This window comes from Trachurus japonicus, chromosome 20 (assembly GCF_045865225.1).
Source record: "Trachurus japonicus isolate A0001 chromosome 20, Traja_1.0".
NCBI lineage: Eukaryota > Metazoa > Chordata > Actinopteri > Carangiformes > Carangidae > Trachurus > Trachurus japonicus.
Window position 1 is genome coordinate 10954280 of NC_140926.1, and position 19407 is coordinate 10973686.

At 40.8% G+C, this 19407-nt stretch overlaps 1 protein-coding gene across 5 annotated transcripts in view; it reads right to left on the reverse strand.

Moving 5' to 3' along the window:
- Positions 1–19407, reverse strand: part of tpk1 (thiamin pyrophosphokinase 1) — a 64167-nt gene that overhangs the window by 35199 nt on the left and 9561 nt on the right. For all 5 annotated transcript variants that reach the window (XM_085763695.1, XM_085763690.1, XM_085763693.1 and 2 more), the window contains exons 4-5: positions 14004–14073; positions 1413–1485 (exon numbers count right to left, since the gene is read on the reverse strand). In XM_085763695.1, the coding sequence (XP_085619821.1) occupies positions 1413–1485; positions 14004–14073 (143 nt within the window). The remainder of the gene's footprint in view (positions 1–1412; positions 1486–14003; positions 14074–19407) is intronic.

Here is a 19407-nt window from a genome sequence, read left to right on the forward strand (position 1 = left end):
TCCTTCTCATGGAAAACGGTATGCCTCTTTCTTTTTTCTTTTTTTTTTCAGGAAACCTGTGATATTTGTCAAAAGGGACTAATGTTACAGGCAGTTAAAAAGATGGGGGATAGGGTGAGAGGAAAAAAGAACATTTTACAGCTGAAGGCAACACATCTGTGTGAACATGTGGATGTGTGATCACGCCTGTGTGCATGGTAAAGTACTGGACAGGAATTTCAAACTGTAAACGATGTACATCAATGACGATCACGGCAAAAAGATCACACAGGCATTGCGCTGTCCTTCCTCTAGTGTGTGTATGTGTGTTTATGTGACACCTTACCCTGTATTTATTATTTACTGAACTGAGGTTCACCTCTATTCACTGGTTCTGGTTTGACATTTTGCTTGTTATAAACAATGGAAAGTCCACTTGATAGAAGAAGTTGCATTTTATTTTAATGACCTGGGAGAGTTTAGTCGTGAGCAATTCTCCTGCACAGCTACAGGCACAGGGAGCCTGGACTATGATGTTTTCACAAGTCTCTGCCTAGCCCTGGCTTCTACCTTCTACCTGTGTGTGTATATTATGTATATGCAGCCTACTGTTACTGCATGACATGAATGTAAAAATGTCTTTTTGCACAAAGCGTTCCATATTTTCTGTAACAGCCACCCAAATAGATGCCAAATAGATGGTGGGGCAGACCTTTTGTCGCATCCATACAGACTCTAACAATTGCAGATTATAGAATATATTTTGAATGAAATGAAAAGATACAATGCGCATGAAAAACAAATTGTATCAAGTTTTTCTAAGCCCAGTAAAATGGGACTCTCTGACCTCCTCCTGCTGTGCGTTTTGATGCCTGGGCGTAAATGCGGAGCTGAAGCCATGTCAGACTGCAAACTCCTGCACCCACTTTGATGATTCAGTCTTTATGTAGTTACTGCTGTGGAACTCCTGGAGAGTCTTGAGCACAAGAGCCTTTTTAACCCCAGTCAGCTTTGAATAGTCACTTTATCCACTTAGTGTTAGTGTGGTAGGCAGCGTGATCTCAGCTTTGCTTTGTTGCTGAAGGTTTAGTGTGCTGAATGGACTGACACAATCAATGGTCATTCTGGGAGAGCGTGTCTTTTCCAGGTTCAGATATATTCACCTAACAACATTAAAATTAACCATCTGGAGTGGACACAAGCGCTCAAATGAATAAATTATAATAAGGAAAAAAACACGTAAATGTCCAGTATGTACACTGTGATGAAAATATCTGTATGCATGTTGTATGTTTCAAGAACTTATCTTCTGTAGCCTACTATTTGTCACTTTTAAATTACATTTACCTAATAAATTGTCTTTGGTGTGTGCGAGTGCATCTCTGCGGGCACCTGTAGGTCTGGGAGTGTGTGCAAGTTGTGCCTCCACTCACCTTGGCTGCATAGAAAGCTTTGACCTCGGCAGTAATGGAATCAAAATCCCCGCTGATATAGTCAGGGAGAAAGCTGTATGTAAGGATAGAAAGCGAGGGTGAGTGACAGAGGGAGAGGGTTAAGATTGCAAGAAAGACAGAGAGCATGAGGCAGAGATAGAGGAGAGAGGGAGAAAGAGAAGAGAGAGAGGACATCGGGGCATATGTCAGCTCTTTGATCTGTGCGGCGAGGGAGAGGAGTGACGCCGCCAGGGGAGGACGACGAGACATGGAGACTGACAGGGTGATTCTCTGTGGCACCCTGTCCTATACGCATGCATGTGCACACACACACACACGGCTGACAGGGGGGAGATAGATTGATGGGATAGCATACACAACCCTACATGTCAACACACACAAGCAAATCTAATAGTCTGCTATATACTGTACATTGATATAAAGTCAAACACACAAACATAAGCACTGAAAGTAATGACAGGACTGGAGGTAAATTGCCCCTAAGTCACTCAAACAAAGATAGAGTAACGGAAAAATCTCTCTCTTTCTCTCACATACACACACAGGCACACACAGGCACACACACACATAAACAAACAGAGCATGAAGTACCCGGTGTTCATCAGATATTGACCTGTTCTATTCTGCTGAGAGATTCGATTCTCCACTAGAGCCGAGTATCCGTTTGATTACTGCAGGTCGCAGTGCAATTTGATGTTTTGATGCGTATGCTAAATAATGCACTGTAATAGTTGAAACGAGGTAATAAAATTCATATACATATTTTGGGAATCTGTTCATTCGAGTGGAGAAATGTTTAGAAGCAGCACGCTACAAATATGAAAAGCAAGTCACTATTCATACGTCACTGGCAAATGAGTTCCAATAGCACAGAGGACTGAGGGCAATTTCATTTTTTAGGAGATTGCTAATAAAAAAAAACATGTTTTCTAACAGAAAGTAGCAGGTGAGTTAATGGTACACACATTTTATATCCTGTGCATCCAGCTTATTATGATTTTATTGCACACACAGTATTTCAGGTAAAAGACAGAGATAAGGAAAATGGAGAAAATACATGGAATTCTGATTATGTCCCACAGCTCCACTATATAAATAATAAGAACAATTAATAAACACTAATCTGTCAAACTTTATTTTGCAAACCAATTTCCGCATTTTTTTTTTTGAAATGATGAAAACAGAAACTAATCTTCCTGTTAATTAGTGTACCACATATATGTACTCAGGATTTTTCATTTAGTATGCATGGAATTAGTTCACATTACCATTCATGTTTACAGTGTTGGTGAATGCAAATGAGCACAGACTGCTGCTGCCAATTCGGAGTTTGAAAGCTCACAGTTTTGCTTAAGAAAGTAAAACCACTGCTGACAAATGAATGAGTGGCTCTATTGAGGATGCATTTAACTAGTTATGGAAATGGGAAGGGGGGTTAAATCTAAATGCGATTTATTGTCATAAACTTAAGTCATTTAGTCCTTCTTTCCCATGGTATGTGACTCCCAGAACCAACAATTAACTCCCAAAAAAGAAAGAAGAATAAAACAATACAGAGCATAATTTGTTAACAAAATAAACCTTGGCAGAAATACCATGTTAACACATTCAATTAAGAGGATTAAGACTGAAAATTAAAACTGGGCAGGTGGTTTGGGAATATATTTACATGCAGGCTTTGCATTCTGAAAACAAATTTCCCTGTGCATTTCTTTTATCCAAGTACAGCTGTGTTCTGAGACAACCTGCATCCTCAAGGTGTAGGAATTAAGAAGGTCTGTTGCAAGATATCAGTAAAAAAACAGCCCAAAATCTACCAGCCACTACTGAGCAGAACATTCCTGTCAGGGAGAGTCAGATAGCTCTCTGTTTGTTCCATTTGTTGTGTACGTGTGTCTGTGTGTTTATGTGTAAGGAGCAGAACCACGCAGGGATGCAGTTGCTGCTATCTAGAGGCATTAACAGGTCTGACATTACGATTTCATGGTTGGTTGGGTAGTGTGTTTGTGTGCGTTTGTTTGTGTGCGTGCACCCCAGCAAGAGGCGAGAGCAATGTTCCGGTCGGTTGAGGAAAGAGATACAGAAGGATTATTCCCTCCCTCCCGCCCTCCTCAGCATTCACACCAACAAGATACAGCGAGACAAACAGAGCAGCAATTGTATGCAATCTGTCGCCAAATACAGTGGGGTCCAAAAGTCAGAGACCACCTTCCCATCCAAGTGAATAGTTAAGTGGTCTTGGACTTTTGGACCTCTGGCAAACACACACAAACACACAAACCTATCCAAAAAAAAACTTTCCTTGTCCACATACACATTTACAGCCACACACAATCTGCACAAACACCTCCAAGCACGCTTTCCCCCTTCTTATAATAAAAAGGACACCACAATTGCATCTCCATTCAGAAATAACCTTCATGTGACAGATGGGACGAGACGTGACACTGGGCCCCATCAGGGTTTTACACACAGGCGCACACACATCCCTTTGTGACCCAAGCGTACGACTCCATCGGCCGATCGTAATTGACCAGGCGAGATCCTAAATTCTGTATTTGTGTCTGTGCGAGTTCTGTTTGTGTGTGTGTTGTGTGTCTGACAGTCTTCACTTCAACATTAATATTAACTGACACTTTAATTTGGACGGGAAATAGAGCATTTTACCGCCAGTTTGTCTGAGTGCCGGGTGGCGGGGGTGGCTGTGTGACCTTTGCCTGTGTTTGCTTGTGTGTGTGTGTGTGTGTGTGTGTGTTTGCCTATCAGCTGTCTTTGCGTCTATATCTCCCTCACTTTCTACACACTCTTTTTTCTCCTCTGCCTGCCAGCCCACACTTCCCCTTCCCATGTTGCTTTCTCCTTTACACTCTCCTCCAATCTCATCTCATTTCTGCTCTTACTGCTTCTGCTTACTTTTTGTGTAATTAAGCCAGCTTCCTGCTTGCTAACCACTTAATTAAAAGAAAGAAAAAAAAAACTTCTTCCCCATCCCATTCTTACGCATCTTTCGTTTCTATTTCCGTCTCTGTGTCCTTCAAACTCAGCACGACAACATCCATCCATATGACCACTTAATTACAACAAACTGTTGTTTATATTCTGTCCCTCTCTCGTATCCTTCATCATCTCCTGAATCACAGCACAATGAACACTCTTCTCCTTTTCCTCATCACTTACAAAGATGCAGCCCTGATTGCCACTCTCACCCCTCCCATCTCCCAATCAGAGGAGGATAGCCAGTGGAGGGGTGGAGGAATTGCTTTGCATGACAACAGTAATGACCCATATACATAAACATGCCAAGCAAAGCACTTAGACATGTTCAGCTCTCTGAGTCATAAGTCATAATAAGAACTGCATGCACACAGTGACAAGCTCACATTAAGTTTTTTTTAAACGATCTAGGAACCTTTGTTTGTGCACGTGCTACAGAATAACGGCTGATCTATGAGCCTGTCCTCATTAGCAGATCATCCAAACGCAACATCTTGTGGTTCCGGTAGTTTTTCCCACTAGTGGAGGACTGGCTTGTAGTGGGTGGCTGATGTGCATACAGAGACTCATGCAGTTTAGGAGGACAGGGGAGTGAGCCAGGTTATTTTCTGTAGCTACAATTTACAAATGTCCCTTAAAGACCTCAAATGCAGACTATTAGTTAGAAGTAATGACTCACTAAAAAAGATCTGGTCAAAAGATTTGCTCTTCAACTCATTCAGTGTTTGACCAGAGCTCTGTCTGCAGAGTTCTGCTACGTGAACATGTAGTGTATATTCCTTACTCCTGTTCATGGTGTGTGGCCAAAAATGCATTGATTTGAGAATAATAAAATCTAGTGTTCTAACGTTAAGTGGAAACTGAGAGATTTGATTATGTACCCAGGTGCCCCACCGAGGCACATATTTGTAAAACACTGTCATCATGTGAATTGTGAATGTGATTTCTCTTAGCAAATCCTCTTGGGGAGGAAGGTTGTAGAGTCTTGTCTGACTAAGGAAATAATCATATGAATGAATCCTACTGTAATATTATCTCTTCAATATGAAGACTTCTAGATGTACGTTGCAGCCGTGAGTTGTATGACAATGTGGTTTACACGTGTCTGGTTCCATAATAAAGCAGTACTGCAAAGGTAGGCATGAAAAGTCCCACTGCAACAAAGACTCTAATTAGCAAAACCTCAATGCACAAGTCTGGGCTTGCTTGCAGATGTGTCTTTAAAATGCGTACGTGCATCTGTGGAAAAAGAAAAACACTTGGCTTCCCATGACTGGCTGCATAATTATGAAAAGCATGTACAGTATGTGTGTGTGCCTTTGGATCACAGATTTCTTTTCTTTTTGTGCACAATCTAACAGTGTCTAATCCCACAGTTAATCAGCTAGGTGTCTGTAGGCAGACTAATAACCAGACACAGTCATAAATCCACACACCTCTTACCTCCAAACCACACACACTAAGTTTATTAACTCTCGGTATACTCTTAGGGCAAACAGGTGCACTAAGGAGAGCAAGCAGGCTACTGAAGGAGGGATAATTATAATTTTAATCAGCCTTAATTGTTAAAAAATCTAATATGATTTACTAAACAAAAACTAATGATGGTACATGTAAAAACAAAACTGTAAACTCGTCACATTAAAAGGAAAGGCCCAGTTCCCTGTGCTCATCAACTCAACTCAGCATGTTAATTTCCAGCACAGAGCAATAAACACAGGGGGGAAATTTCAAACTAGTCTATAATAGATAAACTCCACCAGGAGAGTAGTAGTGTACGTGAGACAGAAGCAGGTGAGGGCTGATGTGGCTTTGAGCTTCCTAACAAAAGATGATACAAAAATAACCTATGTCAGTTATAGCATCTAATTACTACAGAATAAAACAATAGAACAACTAAATTAGACTACTAAATACATTTATTGCACCTACTTCCCAAACAACAAACAACAAAACTAATCATAACTTTAACAAGGTGCTGTTAAAATGTGATGCACCAATTTAAATCCATGTGGAGTGTAGAGTCAAGTAAGAAGTAAACGGGAGAGCTGTCAGTTCCTAGACATCAGCTGTTCAGTGAGTCTCTCAAACTCCCCTGCCTATAATCCTCTTAATTGCTGGCATGTAGCCCTGTTTTCAGGTCACGCAAATATTTGATACCACAGCAGTTAAACCGCTCCCATGCAGCGTGGATATGTTTATGGCATATTCAAACAGAGCCCCAGAGGAGTCATATATTCATATATATTACATAATAGTTAATTGTCTTGTTAAACCTAAACAAATTTAAGCCTTGGAAATCTTCACTCTTCAATAATCTTCCATAACCTTTTTAAATATATTATGCATTTTTGAACACTGTACTATGAATATCCTTCCACACAGATCATAAAAAATAATGAGGTGTGAGTAGAATGAAGAAAATGTGGTATTACAAACAGATAGAGGGACTGTCAGAGATATCTCTTTGACACTAAGTCTTGTGAAATAACTTTCACTCTCGACAACTTCATTTGCTGAAGCTGACAGCATTATCTTCCCAGAAATGCATACACAATCATATGCTGACACAACTACGTTCAGAAAATCCCTTTCACACACACACACAGGCTTTGACTCGCGTGTGTGTCCATGTCTCAACGCCATACCCACACACACAGCTGCAAGTTTTATAAACTATGCCTGTGCACAATTACCTCTGCCCACATTCAGATGTGTCCTCCTCCTTGTTTATCCATATGACTTCTTATCTTCACGGAGGATTTGATTAGATGCACAAATTATGCCAAAATCCAATTTTCATTCAGAAACAAGGGTATACATGGTCTGATTTACATGGGAGCCAGGGGGGTCGAAACCCCCCATGAAAGCAATTTCAGCACAGATTTGGTTACCAATTCCTTCTGCGCAGGAAAAAATGCTTTACATTGCTGACTCATGCTTGTTGGTCAAGTTGTTGAAATGTTACTCTTGATCCAATTATAATAATGCATTTAACATAAGCTACAGTAGGACAACTTTGTGTTTTTGTGAGTGTCTGATGATGAAAAAGGGAGAAACCATGTTTTTATGTCTAACCTTAACTGTCTAAAACAGGCAGTCCAGGTTTTTGTTCCAACCAGTCAAGAGCACACACACAGTTTGACCAATCAACTCTTTGAAGACTGAGATCAGTTGATTAAATGAGTCAGGTCTGGTGTGCTGCTGCTTGGTTGAAAAGAAAACATGCAGCCACACCGGCCCTTTGTGGAAAAGTTCAGACATGGCTGGTCTAAAATGTGTAATAAGAGCATTTGACTGAAGTCTGCTGAAAAGCTATTCAACCACTGATGTCATTAACCTTATTAACAGTAAAATAAAACAGGATATTATCTCAGAATAGTTTTATAACTCAAAACAACCTTGATACTGTTCATATAAACAAATGACTCTTTATTCATTTTCTCCAGTCTGCGTCTCCTTGTATTTGAAAGATTTGACTTCAGAGCCCCGTCATGACAGATTCACATGCACCTGCGCTCACAGCTCCTGTTGGTACAGACAAGCTCAGGAACGTACTGGACTAATGTGCTTATTGCTTGCTGGAATTCCACTTTCATTTGAGGTGTTACTGGATGATTATACCAACTTAAAACCATTTCATTTCATATGTGAATACTGTTTCATTACTGGTGGTAAGAGAAAAGCATTTGTACATTAGCAACACTTATTACAGCACATCTCTCAGACTTAGAGTCAGTAACTGCTTGAGGACTCAGTTCTAAGAAAAGAACAAATAATTGGGCAAGATTTCCACTAACTTAACAACCCTTTTGAACAGTGATGAACTGCTGCATACACATCCACCACATATAGTATATCACCAAAGTGAAGAATACTCTGAATGCATCTTAGTTAGTTGGAAGAATACATAAATGTCATTCTAAGACCATAACAGGATAAACTGCTATAAGGAAATGAATAATGTATGGAGTATCTTGCCATTATTTACATCTATATAAGCTAAGAAAGATCACTAAAATCAAAAAAGGAGGGGAAAAAAACTGTTAAAATGGATGCAAGCTCCGTCTGGGATGTGGGAGATGTCTTCTAACACCCCATATGGTAAAGTGAAAACATCGTCACTTGACTCATGAGAGGCAAAAAACCTTAGCCTGACGCACCCCCCCTCCTCTCTTCATCTGTAATGACTACCATTAAGGCTGTTTTGACAGAAAATTACGTGGCACCTTTCTTTTAACCATGGGAGTTCATACGCCCACTCTGTTCTTGTGTCAGTGCAGGAGACTGTAGAGGCTGACCGGAAACTTTATTATCCTCATTATTTTCTGATGGAAACACACAGCCACAGACAGGCAGACAAATACACACAAACGTCAGCTGGGCCTTATTTTTCTTAACAAGACAAGGCTAAAATCTAGTGTATGACTGGACCACACCGTAGGCTATTTGCATTCTGCCTAGTGCCGGCTGCTTTCAGCCTTAATTTGTTTGCCTATTCTCTGTGCTCACATATAAAATATTTTAATACAAAAACAGTCCCAAAGAAGCAAATTTAAATGTGTTTGTGTGTTCCTTCTGTCAGACAATGGAACAAGAATAAAAAACTGACCGACACAGGTTAACCAGATAAAAAAAATGTCAGCATTTGCAGTTCAGTCTTATAATTAACTGGGCAAGACTGATTGACCCGGATTGAACTCAAGGAATGTTACAGTGTTTTTTTATTTTCTATCTTGTTTAGATGCTACGACGTGCTCAAGGATGTGAAGCTGTGTTTTCTGCCAATGATAGCAGTCTCTTCCAACCCATGCACTGCTAAAATCCAGATTTTTTAACAATGACGTCATATGACAAAACCACCACACACGAGTTACACACAAAACTTCACAATTGTGCAATAGTTTTAACTATATTCTCACATTAGCTACCATGAGATCAGCACAGGGAATACTGGCAGCTCCGCTCTGCAGTCAGTATGATTTGTCAAAGGACTGACTATATTTGTCGCTAGGTGTTTTTTGGAGAAATAATTGAAAGGGATATGAAATGTCACTAAGTTGGCAATACTGCTATCATTCTGAAAGGGCGATGTGGAGTCCCACTTGTCTGACTAATAACACCATCCTTAAAGCTAATTTCCTTCTGTACAGGGGGTGAATTTTGCACTTAAACTTTGTTAGGGCTTTGAGGTCTGTATGATTGAGAGTGTGCTGCTTTGAGCGACAGGTGGGTGCTCAGGTTGGCATGCACTGAAATCTAGGCTCCACACACGCCCCTCTCTCTTTGCCAATTTTCGATTGGACCGAAGTTCTTTGAAATCAGGTAGAAGAAAGGTGGTGATGACAGAGCAGCTTCTACTAAGCTTCAGAGCCGCTCTTTAGAAACCTAAGGGTGACATCACAAAGGCTACATCCATACAGCCTATGGGGCACATATGCAGCACGCTCTGTTACACAACCAGAATGACAGACACACACAGAGGACAGGTCAAGACACACACAGACGGTAAAATCTTAATGGATTTTTGATGGTCGGCACTGATGCAGCGGGATCTCTCCTAGTTAGCTGTCACTGTGTTTGTGTGTGTGTGTGTGTGTGAGTGAGATAGAGAGATGATAGACACAGAGACAGCAGAATGAGGAAGATCTAAAGAAAATCAATGCACTGCACGTGATTCTTTGCATCAACTTGTGATGTTCGATGTTGAAACTGTGGCAGACTGCAACAACAAAATCAATGTATGGAAAACATTACATTTACATTTCAAAGGCAATGTTTAAATTCATCTATGACATCATAGCCTTGAATTTTGATTTGCGCCCCCCCCCCCTTCTACTCAGACACGGCTTCCCTACAGGAAACTGAAACGCTTTGATCTTCTCAAAATATCTGACATAACTTACATCTTTACCAGCACAGCTGCAGTGCATGCGGTCAGAGTGATGACAGAACAGAGGCTGTGGAGCACTTTTCTGCCTTCCCCTTTTCAAAACTGGATCTTAAAAAGCCGACATGCAGAGAAACAGCACAATTTGTCAGCATTACTTGCAGGAGTTTGGGGGTTTCTGATCCTTTCATGAGTCTGTAAGCTACAGCTGAGACATGGGACTCCTTAGAAGACTCCGACAAACCGACAAAAACAAAATCTCCCAGTTTTGATATTTACAACATAAGATTAAAACTCTGATATCTTGGGTGGGAGTATTGTCTCTGAAATGGCTTCAATTGCACATCATTTAGGGGGAAAAGTTAAATCCAAAGAGATGCAGCCACACATAGACACACAAAGAAACTGGTAACACGCACACTACTCTGCTCAAGCTATATTATGTCTTTATCTTCAAAATAATATTCATCGAGGAGTCTGTTTTGCTTGATTTTTTGTTTTTCTTTCACTGCATCTCTCTCACACTTTATTCTGTTTGATCACATGGGAATGTAACTGCTGTTGTCTTGGCTCCATAACTGTCTTTTTCATAAAACTTGGCTTTGATTTATTACTTGCATCCCCCTCTCCCTTCCTCCCATCCTCTCTTTCCCCGTAGTCCATTAGTTATTGTAATGTTAGGTTAAATACATCTTAACTTGCTGGTGATTGATTTATGCATCTCCACCCATAAACCTTTTTTCAATCTTTTCTCCTTCTCTCCTTCCTTGTTCTTTTTCCCCCTCGCAGTCCCCATCCACCCTGTGTAATGTAGAACTTTTTTGTGGACAGATGTTGTTGAGTTGAGCTAAAAGGGAGGTCTGGCTGTCAGCTCCAATGTGCACGGCTGCTGACAGAACTCTAACGGGAAGGTCAGGAGATGAATCTGCGATGTCACACTGACAGAAGTATGAGCGATGCGTTTGTGGGAAGGACCTAACAATCTCAAATTCACACGCTGAAGAACAACAAAAATTGTGCATGCACAGACACATCAATGCAGAGTCCGAGTGTCTCTGGCCTGATCCTCAACAAAAAACTAACCCTTACTACTTGCATGCTCTAATTTCATTTCTGTTCTTCTTCTAACTTTTACTACACAGACTCTTTCCCATCAACCAGCATAACTAAATAATGCTGTTATAAAACTATAGTTGTTGGCCACCCATTCACTCTGGCAAATTCCACTATAAAGTCATTACTGCAGTGAACAATTAAATTTCTTCTACCTCCTCCTGCTTATGATCTTTGTTAATTTTATCTTTGTTAATGCTTGGCTCATATTGTCTATGCTCTAAAGACATTTTCATGATACTGAACTACAACGACAGTTTTCATTTTCTTGTTTTGCAATTATCATTTTATAGTTATTGCTGTGGGCAGAAAACAACAACTGTTGTCAACAGTTTCAATGTTTTTCTTGTGAAAATGATCTTCATCATGTCATTATCCTTGACTTTATTAGTATTATTTTCGTCAATTTCACCAGTTTTAATGTTGCTGAAGCATCAAATGCTTCTTTTGTAAAGTTGTTTTTACATCTGTGAAAATGTTACTGGAGTTATAAATCCTTTTATGAATGTGTGATCCAACAGATAAACATTCAAAGGTTGAAAATCATGCACCATGATATGAGAAAAACATATGGTTTATTTATAATGAAATATGATGGATTTCAACCCTAAACGTAAGTCCAAACATCAGCAACTGGGGAAAAAAAGTATAAATGGGTCTAAATGGCGTCACTTTGCAAAAATGTTCTCTGTGTGTGACTTGATATGGCTACAGCGACAGAATTGTAACAACATGCATATAAACACACATAACATTGCATTCACACCCTGGCAAAAACACACACTCTGAGTGTTAATGTGAATGCCTCGACACTTCAGGGACCCAGTGAACCCCAGATCCATCTCTGTCCTGACAGCAGTCATCCATTAGCAGCAGACACAAAATTCTGGTGGTGGTGGTACAGACACACAGGGTGGGCTACTTATGTTACAAACACATAGGGCCTGATTTACTAAAGGTTTGCCTGTGTAACTTGATTGCACACGTTTGCCTTGATGAATATGGGCGTTTGTTTCTGCCAGAACGTGCAAAATATTGGGAGAAGTAGATCCAAATAGATTTATTTAGTGCATGCAATGCCGTTTACCAAACCTGAAACAGATTGTGGTGGCAGTTTTTGCGTCTTTATTCAGCGTCACGTTTGAAAGGTTAAGTATTGACTGGCACAGCTTTGCGAAACATTCTGCGGTTATTGATTTACTATAGGCTACCTGCCAGGGTAAAAGCTCTCATATCTCTGCATTTCCTCACGTGTGGGTTGTTCCAGCGAACTGTGGCAGTTTTTCAGGTGTGTTAAAAGTCCTCTCCTCTCTTCTCTCTCCAGTACCTGGCTGCTCAGCTCTGGGACCGGGACTGAGAGACGTCAGCGCTCCCTTCACCCCGTCCTCGATCCCTCTGGACAGAGCGTTTAGATCCGAGTGTGGCCTGAGTGCCCCACCTGAGCTCTCTATTAATCCATCGGATCAAATTTCATTCTGTCTTCTCGGCCATCCAGCTCTCTGTCCACACTCTCCATGGTGGAAACCATGCACAAAAAACCCTCATTTAAATACTGCGGTTTGCGCGTGCTGTCATTTAGCGGGTTAGATCACCGGTTTTGCGTGCCCTAACCAAACACACTTAGTAAATCAGGCCCATAGTGGCTTCAGAGAGTATTCAGACCTGTTGTTGTGTTGCAGCCTAATCAGTATCACACTTTGACAAAGCAAAGACATGATTTTAGAAATAGAAGTTATTGCAAATAATTAAAAAGGAAAAACTGGAATATGACAGAGACTGAGGCATTTAGCCTTTGCTTTAAATTTAACTGGATCATATTTGAGAGGTGTCCACACCTTGGTTTGAGTCCACCTGTGGTGAATTCAACTGACTGGACATGATTTGTTGCCCACACCTCTCTATAAAAGGTCTCACAGCTGACAAAGCATATCAGAGCAAAAAAACAAGGCATGAAAGAACTGCCTGCGGAGCTCTGAGACAGGATATTGTTGAGGCAAAGATCTGAGGATGGCTAGAAAAAAACAGTTCTGCTGCATTGATGGTTCCCAAGAGCACAGTGGGCTCTGTAATGCTTAAATGGAGGAAATGTTGAACAATCACAAACTAGCCATCCATCTAGACTGACCACTCTGGGAAGAGGGATGACCAAGACTCTAATGGTCACTCTGGCTGTGTTCCAGAGATGCAGTGTGGAGATGGGAGGGACATTATCACTGTAGCTCTCCACTGATCTGGGCTTTAGTCATATACCCCAAGAAGATGCAAAGCTATAACCACTGCCAAATGTGCTTAAACTTAGCACTGGGCAAAGTTCTGTTTTTGCTTTGTAATTATAGGATGCTGGTGGTGGATTGATTGAGGGAAAATGAATTTGAATGATTTTTGCAACATAACAAGATGTGAAAAGTGTGAACTGTGAAGTGGTCTGAAGACTTTCTGAATGTTCTGTTAATACTTATAAGTTGCAGGCACAGTGTTGATGTTCCTCCAAAACATAACCACAACCACAGAGGAGCACGTAGAGGTGAAAACACAAATTAACGAATGCAAATGTGAACACAAGACAGACTCACCTGTCACGATCTCCTGCAGTCAAGCTATAAAGGTGATTGGCAGCTCCATCAGCACATGCCCTCAAGAGAGCTACAAAGAGACACATCGATAGACACACTTAAGTCCGTATAAATGAAAGTAATTAGTTTTGAATGAATCGCACGCCTCAGTTTTCTGCTTTCTACAGGGTTAATGTTACACATGATCCAGTTCAACGATGTGTATCGTCACAGTGAGCTTGTTCACACTGATGCAGAGAAACTCTCAGGGGTAGATGTGTCCAGGTTATTTGATGCATCGCCTTGATTAAGTGTTAATCCAGGTTCAATTTCCTCCTTAAACTTCAAAAACCAAATTTCTACTATCCCCAAAAGAACCACACAAGAAATGTGACCTGTCTTTCGTTTGAAACATTTTTTCAAAGAAACTGTTCTCGGTTTGTGTAGTTTTTTGTCCTGTGTTATGCAGAGGTGTTTCTTTTATTGAACCTATCCCCAATGATTTGAATGAGGTGGACTTAATACTAGAGACACTCATACACACAGTTTCAACAAAAACATTACGGCCTTCAAAAGGGGAGGATTTACTGAAGGACTGTTAGATGTAGTTTAAGCTGGTTTATCCTAACAAACCAACAAGTGGATGTACATATGACGGTCTGAGCACCGAGTGCACAAGATCATAATTCATTGAAAAGGAAAAGCATAATAAGTGATTTAAACACAGCACTAGATTATAAACTGCTTGAATAGGGTCCAAAGTGGTTAGAAAGAAGCCACCTTCCTGCCATTGAACACACCACACAATAAGTGAAGCATTATGGTTATAGAATAATTTGACTTCAGATGCAAAGTGCGTGAAAGAGCACTTATCTTTACTGGTTTTAAAACAGACAAATGAGGCGGTGATTCACCATTCATAAAATTGTATTCAAGTTCTCAGAAATTAGATGCAAACTATTTGCAAATGTATGCTCTTTCAAGGCCTCTATTCTATTCAAATTAAACAGGCAGTCTATTTTTTAAGAGCCCCTTTCTGTTTGGGGCTGTTGGGGGGCACACAGGGGAAAAACATCAAAAGGATCAGCCATAGTTTTCTACTTGAACCTAGTTTAAAACTAACCAAAGCCTGCAGCAAAGACACCAACAAGACTTGCAATGCACCTACTTTACATGTCATTGTTTAAAAAAAAAATGCAGTGTAAAGACTCAGCCTCAGTTACAGCTTACGCATGTCAACAGGTTCACTGTGGACACATGAAGTGTAGTGAAGTATGTTAAATCTGAATGAGTTGGGTTTTGACCCACTTTCACTCATTTGCTGCCTCCATCGCTGCACAACCAGTGGACACATTAAAAACACCTTTCTAATCCTATGAGAAACACACCAGACAGTAACATATTGTGAGTGCTCATGGTTCTAAAAAACAAAATAAAACCAAACTGTTGCAACTTCATGAATATTGCCTAGTGCTTGACTTTCAGTAAAAGAACACCAAACGCTTTAATTGTAACCAACAACCTCACAATTCACAGTCACAAAACATCTTATACAACACATCATTAATAAGATATTAACGTTTACTCTTCTGTTCCCTTCTGGGTGAATTGTAACAAACACAAAGCTACAGAGTTTAAACAACAGCACTTAAGCTGCTAAACTCCACGTACATCGCAAAACTCTTAACACTCTTAGCACAATGAATTCAAGCATGGGACAACAAACACTGGTTAACACCTACATACTGAAAATTGATATAGACCGATCACTGACACAGACAGACAGAGACCCGCATGTGTACTAAATTAGACCTGCTTATCAGAGCTAAATGGAGAAGAAGATTATTCCAAAAGTGGAGTGTATCTGTCTCTGTATAACTATATTTGGCTTGAGCACTTAGAAACTAAGAGAATGCAGATGCATCTGCATTGATGTAAATAAGACATTTATACTGAAGGTAGTATCTTTTATCCATAACCCCTGCAACCTGCTGCTGAGGTTTCACATCAAGAAATGATTGGAATGTAAATGACTCATTATCTCTGACGGAGTGCAAAAGCTGTGAAACTTTTCAAATGGCAACTCCTGGGAAAACAAAGAAACTCTTCTTTAAGTCTAGTGGTGACAGACTGTAAAGATATCAGTCATTATCTGTGTATCAGGATCTGCACATAGACACACACACGCCAACACTGAATAATTTTCTGACTTAGGGTTCTAGAAGAGTTACCTCTGTCAATCATTCACTGTGTTTGGATGGCATGTCATTAAAACACACACACAGAGAGAAAGACAGCGAGAGAGATACACACACACACACACACACACACACACACACACACACACACACACACACACACGCACACACACACACACACACACACACACACACACACACACACAGCAGTACATCTGATGTATGTGTATCTAAACACTCTATTCCTTTGGTTAAGTGCTTGTAACTGGAACAGCATAATGTTTACAATATACTGTAGTTTAGTTGAGTTGGAATCGATTTAGTGACTTTGTTGGTGTCTGGACTCAATGACAGATTTCCAGTGCGAACACTGTTTTGGTTATTAATCAGTAGTATAACAGTTTTTTTCCCTCTATGAAGGTTACTGTCCTTGAATGTGCAGCCATTTTCTTAAATCTTGTCACTTTAATAGTCGTCCTTTATCCACATACCAGATAGGAAAGGGTTTTGCTCTTCCGCTCTTTTAAGGTGCTGTTCTCAAAACCCGTACTTGTTTAAACCAACAAAATTGCATGAAGGAGGTCAGGGCCCAAAAGTTCATAGTAACAGAAAGTTTCACAAATGCCTGCAAGAGCCTCTGTCTTTCTCGATTTCTCATCATCCCACTCATCTTCATCAAAGTGAACGGCACAAATGGGTAAACTCTCTCCATCTCAACTCCACCCAAAGGCAGTGGATGCACAAATAATGTCCTTCTCCCACTGAGAACAATGAGTTGTCAGCTATTTGAAATGCGCCGCGACTGTGAATGCAATAGCCAAAACGACTCCTTCTCATTTTCCTCAGAGCATTTTGAGTTTAACAATCATGCTGAACAGAAAATCACATCCAGAGACATAGTCTTATGAATCCTGAGGGTGATATGATGTGAGCTGAGCAGGGACAGCAGAAGCAGTGAGAGGAGATGACCTTGTAAATAAACTAGCTATCATAATCCCTCCCTGCGGGCTTCAAAACCAAATGCTGCTGTCACTCACTCTGCTGTATGATAGATACATATGGTGGGCAGGAGATAATGCAATTCCACACACACTACTAAACCTGTCATGTCTGTTCTTTTTAATCATCTGTGTCGCCTCTGAGCTCGATGCAGAAAAGGTGCATGCACACGCTCATGCCGAAACACACACACACTCGCGCGCACTCGCTGTGGGGAATATTCTATAGCATTCCAGTATTGATGAGGTTAGTGGTGAGGATTAATACCTGTCAGGTTAGGGCTTTAGCGCAGTACAGGAGAGGGCAAACGGTCACGGAGAGCGGTGCAAAGATTATCATCCTCATTATGATGCCTTGACGCCCTCCCTTCATCTATCACTTCACCTCTCTCCCTCCATCTGTCACCCTGTCTCCAGATCCACCCTGCTCTCTAAAACTCCCCTCAAATGTGATTGATTTCCAGCACCAACATCTCATTTTTGTGTCTCTCTAGCTCCACTTTGTTACCCTTAACTCCACCCGCTCCATCCCTCTCTTTGTTATTCGAGATGGCACAATTTCACTTCCACTCATTCGCATTTCTCACGCCGGAATTTTGCTTCATAACTCTCTTCAGCTTTCCAATCAATCAGTTCTCTCAAACAGCATCTTTCTTCAAATTTTCAACATGCCCATTTGTGCTATCTGTGCTTAAATGTCGTGCGGGAAGTGTGAATACGCGCTCCGACACACTGCCGCTGCATTATCCGGCTGGCCTTGATTGCAAGGCTGATACTTGACTGACTGATGGGTGACGTTCACAAACTTCAACTTCAGCAAGCTGCTCGCCATCAACAAAAGATTAAATGAGGCACTTGTAGTCAACACAGGGCTGGTTTTTTTTGTCTTGTGGAGTGAACTGCCTTTTCTGATTGCTTTATTGAATTACTTGTTTGTGTTGTTACACACCGAGTATGTGAAGGATCTGTAAGTAAGTGACTGGTTGAGCGAGCGAGCGAGTGAGTGGGTGACCGACCGGATGAGCGAGTGAGTGACTGATGGACCGGATTGAGTGAGAGGGTGCGTGAGTGAGATAAGCAGCTTGATCCCACTTCACAACATCACACTAGGCACCTGTAAATGAGCCTTCCTTTGATCAGCGTTGTGCTCTCCCGGCCTGCATCGCTCCTGTGCTCCCTGCTGCTCTGGGGGGGGGGGGGGGGGGCCCAGGGGCTCCACATCAGAGGACCTGAGAGAACCGCGTGTATGTGCGCGGATGTCTCTAAGTCTGTAAGGGTGGAGACCTCCGGAGAGTGACACACACTCAGACACACTGCACGCGCGCTGACATCTGCTTATCCCATAAACAACATTAAAATTACATGGCATATCAAGTGAGGAATGGTAAACTTGCTTACAAGCGTGTCTTTCATCAAACTGTGAGAGATTTGAGATCTGCCGTTCATAAACAATCATCATCCTGTCAAAACTTCTTCAGGTCCCATGAGCACCGCTGCCAAGATCAAAACTGATCAAGAAAGCTTCCCGATTTCTGACATCCACACCACAGCATTGCCACATTGCTCGTGGCACTTCAGAAACTCCTTTAAATCTCTCTGAAACTTTTTTTTTTTTTTTTACAAGTATCCTTATCTAAACGTGGGCAAATACCCAAAACTGCCATATGACAGTATCAAGCTTCATCAGACTGACAACGTTACATCTGATATGTCTCTCAGTGATCTCTGAGCGGTACTGCGACTTGGTTTGACAATTTGATGCAATGCTTTCCTTGTGATTCTTGTTCCTGTAGTACTGGCAATACCTGAATGTGATGACAAAATATGAGTGAAACAATCGAGAAAGCATGTGGAATAGGCCACACTATACATTTATGCAAAAATTAATCTCTAGATTGTAACAGTATTAGTTAAATGCGGGAGGGATAGTCATAATTTGGATTTGGAAATCAGGTTATTAAATAAGGATATAAAGTTATTAAACCAAAAATATCAATATGCAAACTCTGTTGAGGGTCATTCACAATCAGCATAGCGTGAAGTCTAATATCTAGTCTTGCTGAGATAGTCAACAGACAATTTAAACTCAATATTGAAAAAAACTGTCCAATTTAGACATAGTTTGCACTAAAAAATTGAAACGGATGTTCAAATCAGTTTAAAATCAAATTACTGCTGCACTTTTCTAAAAGAGAAAAACAACCACAAAAAAAGCAATGTCAGATTTTT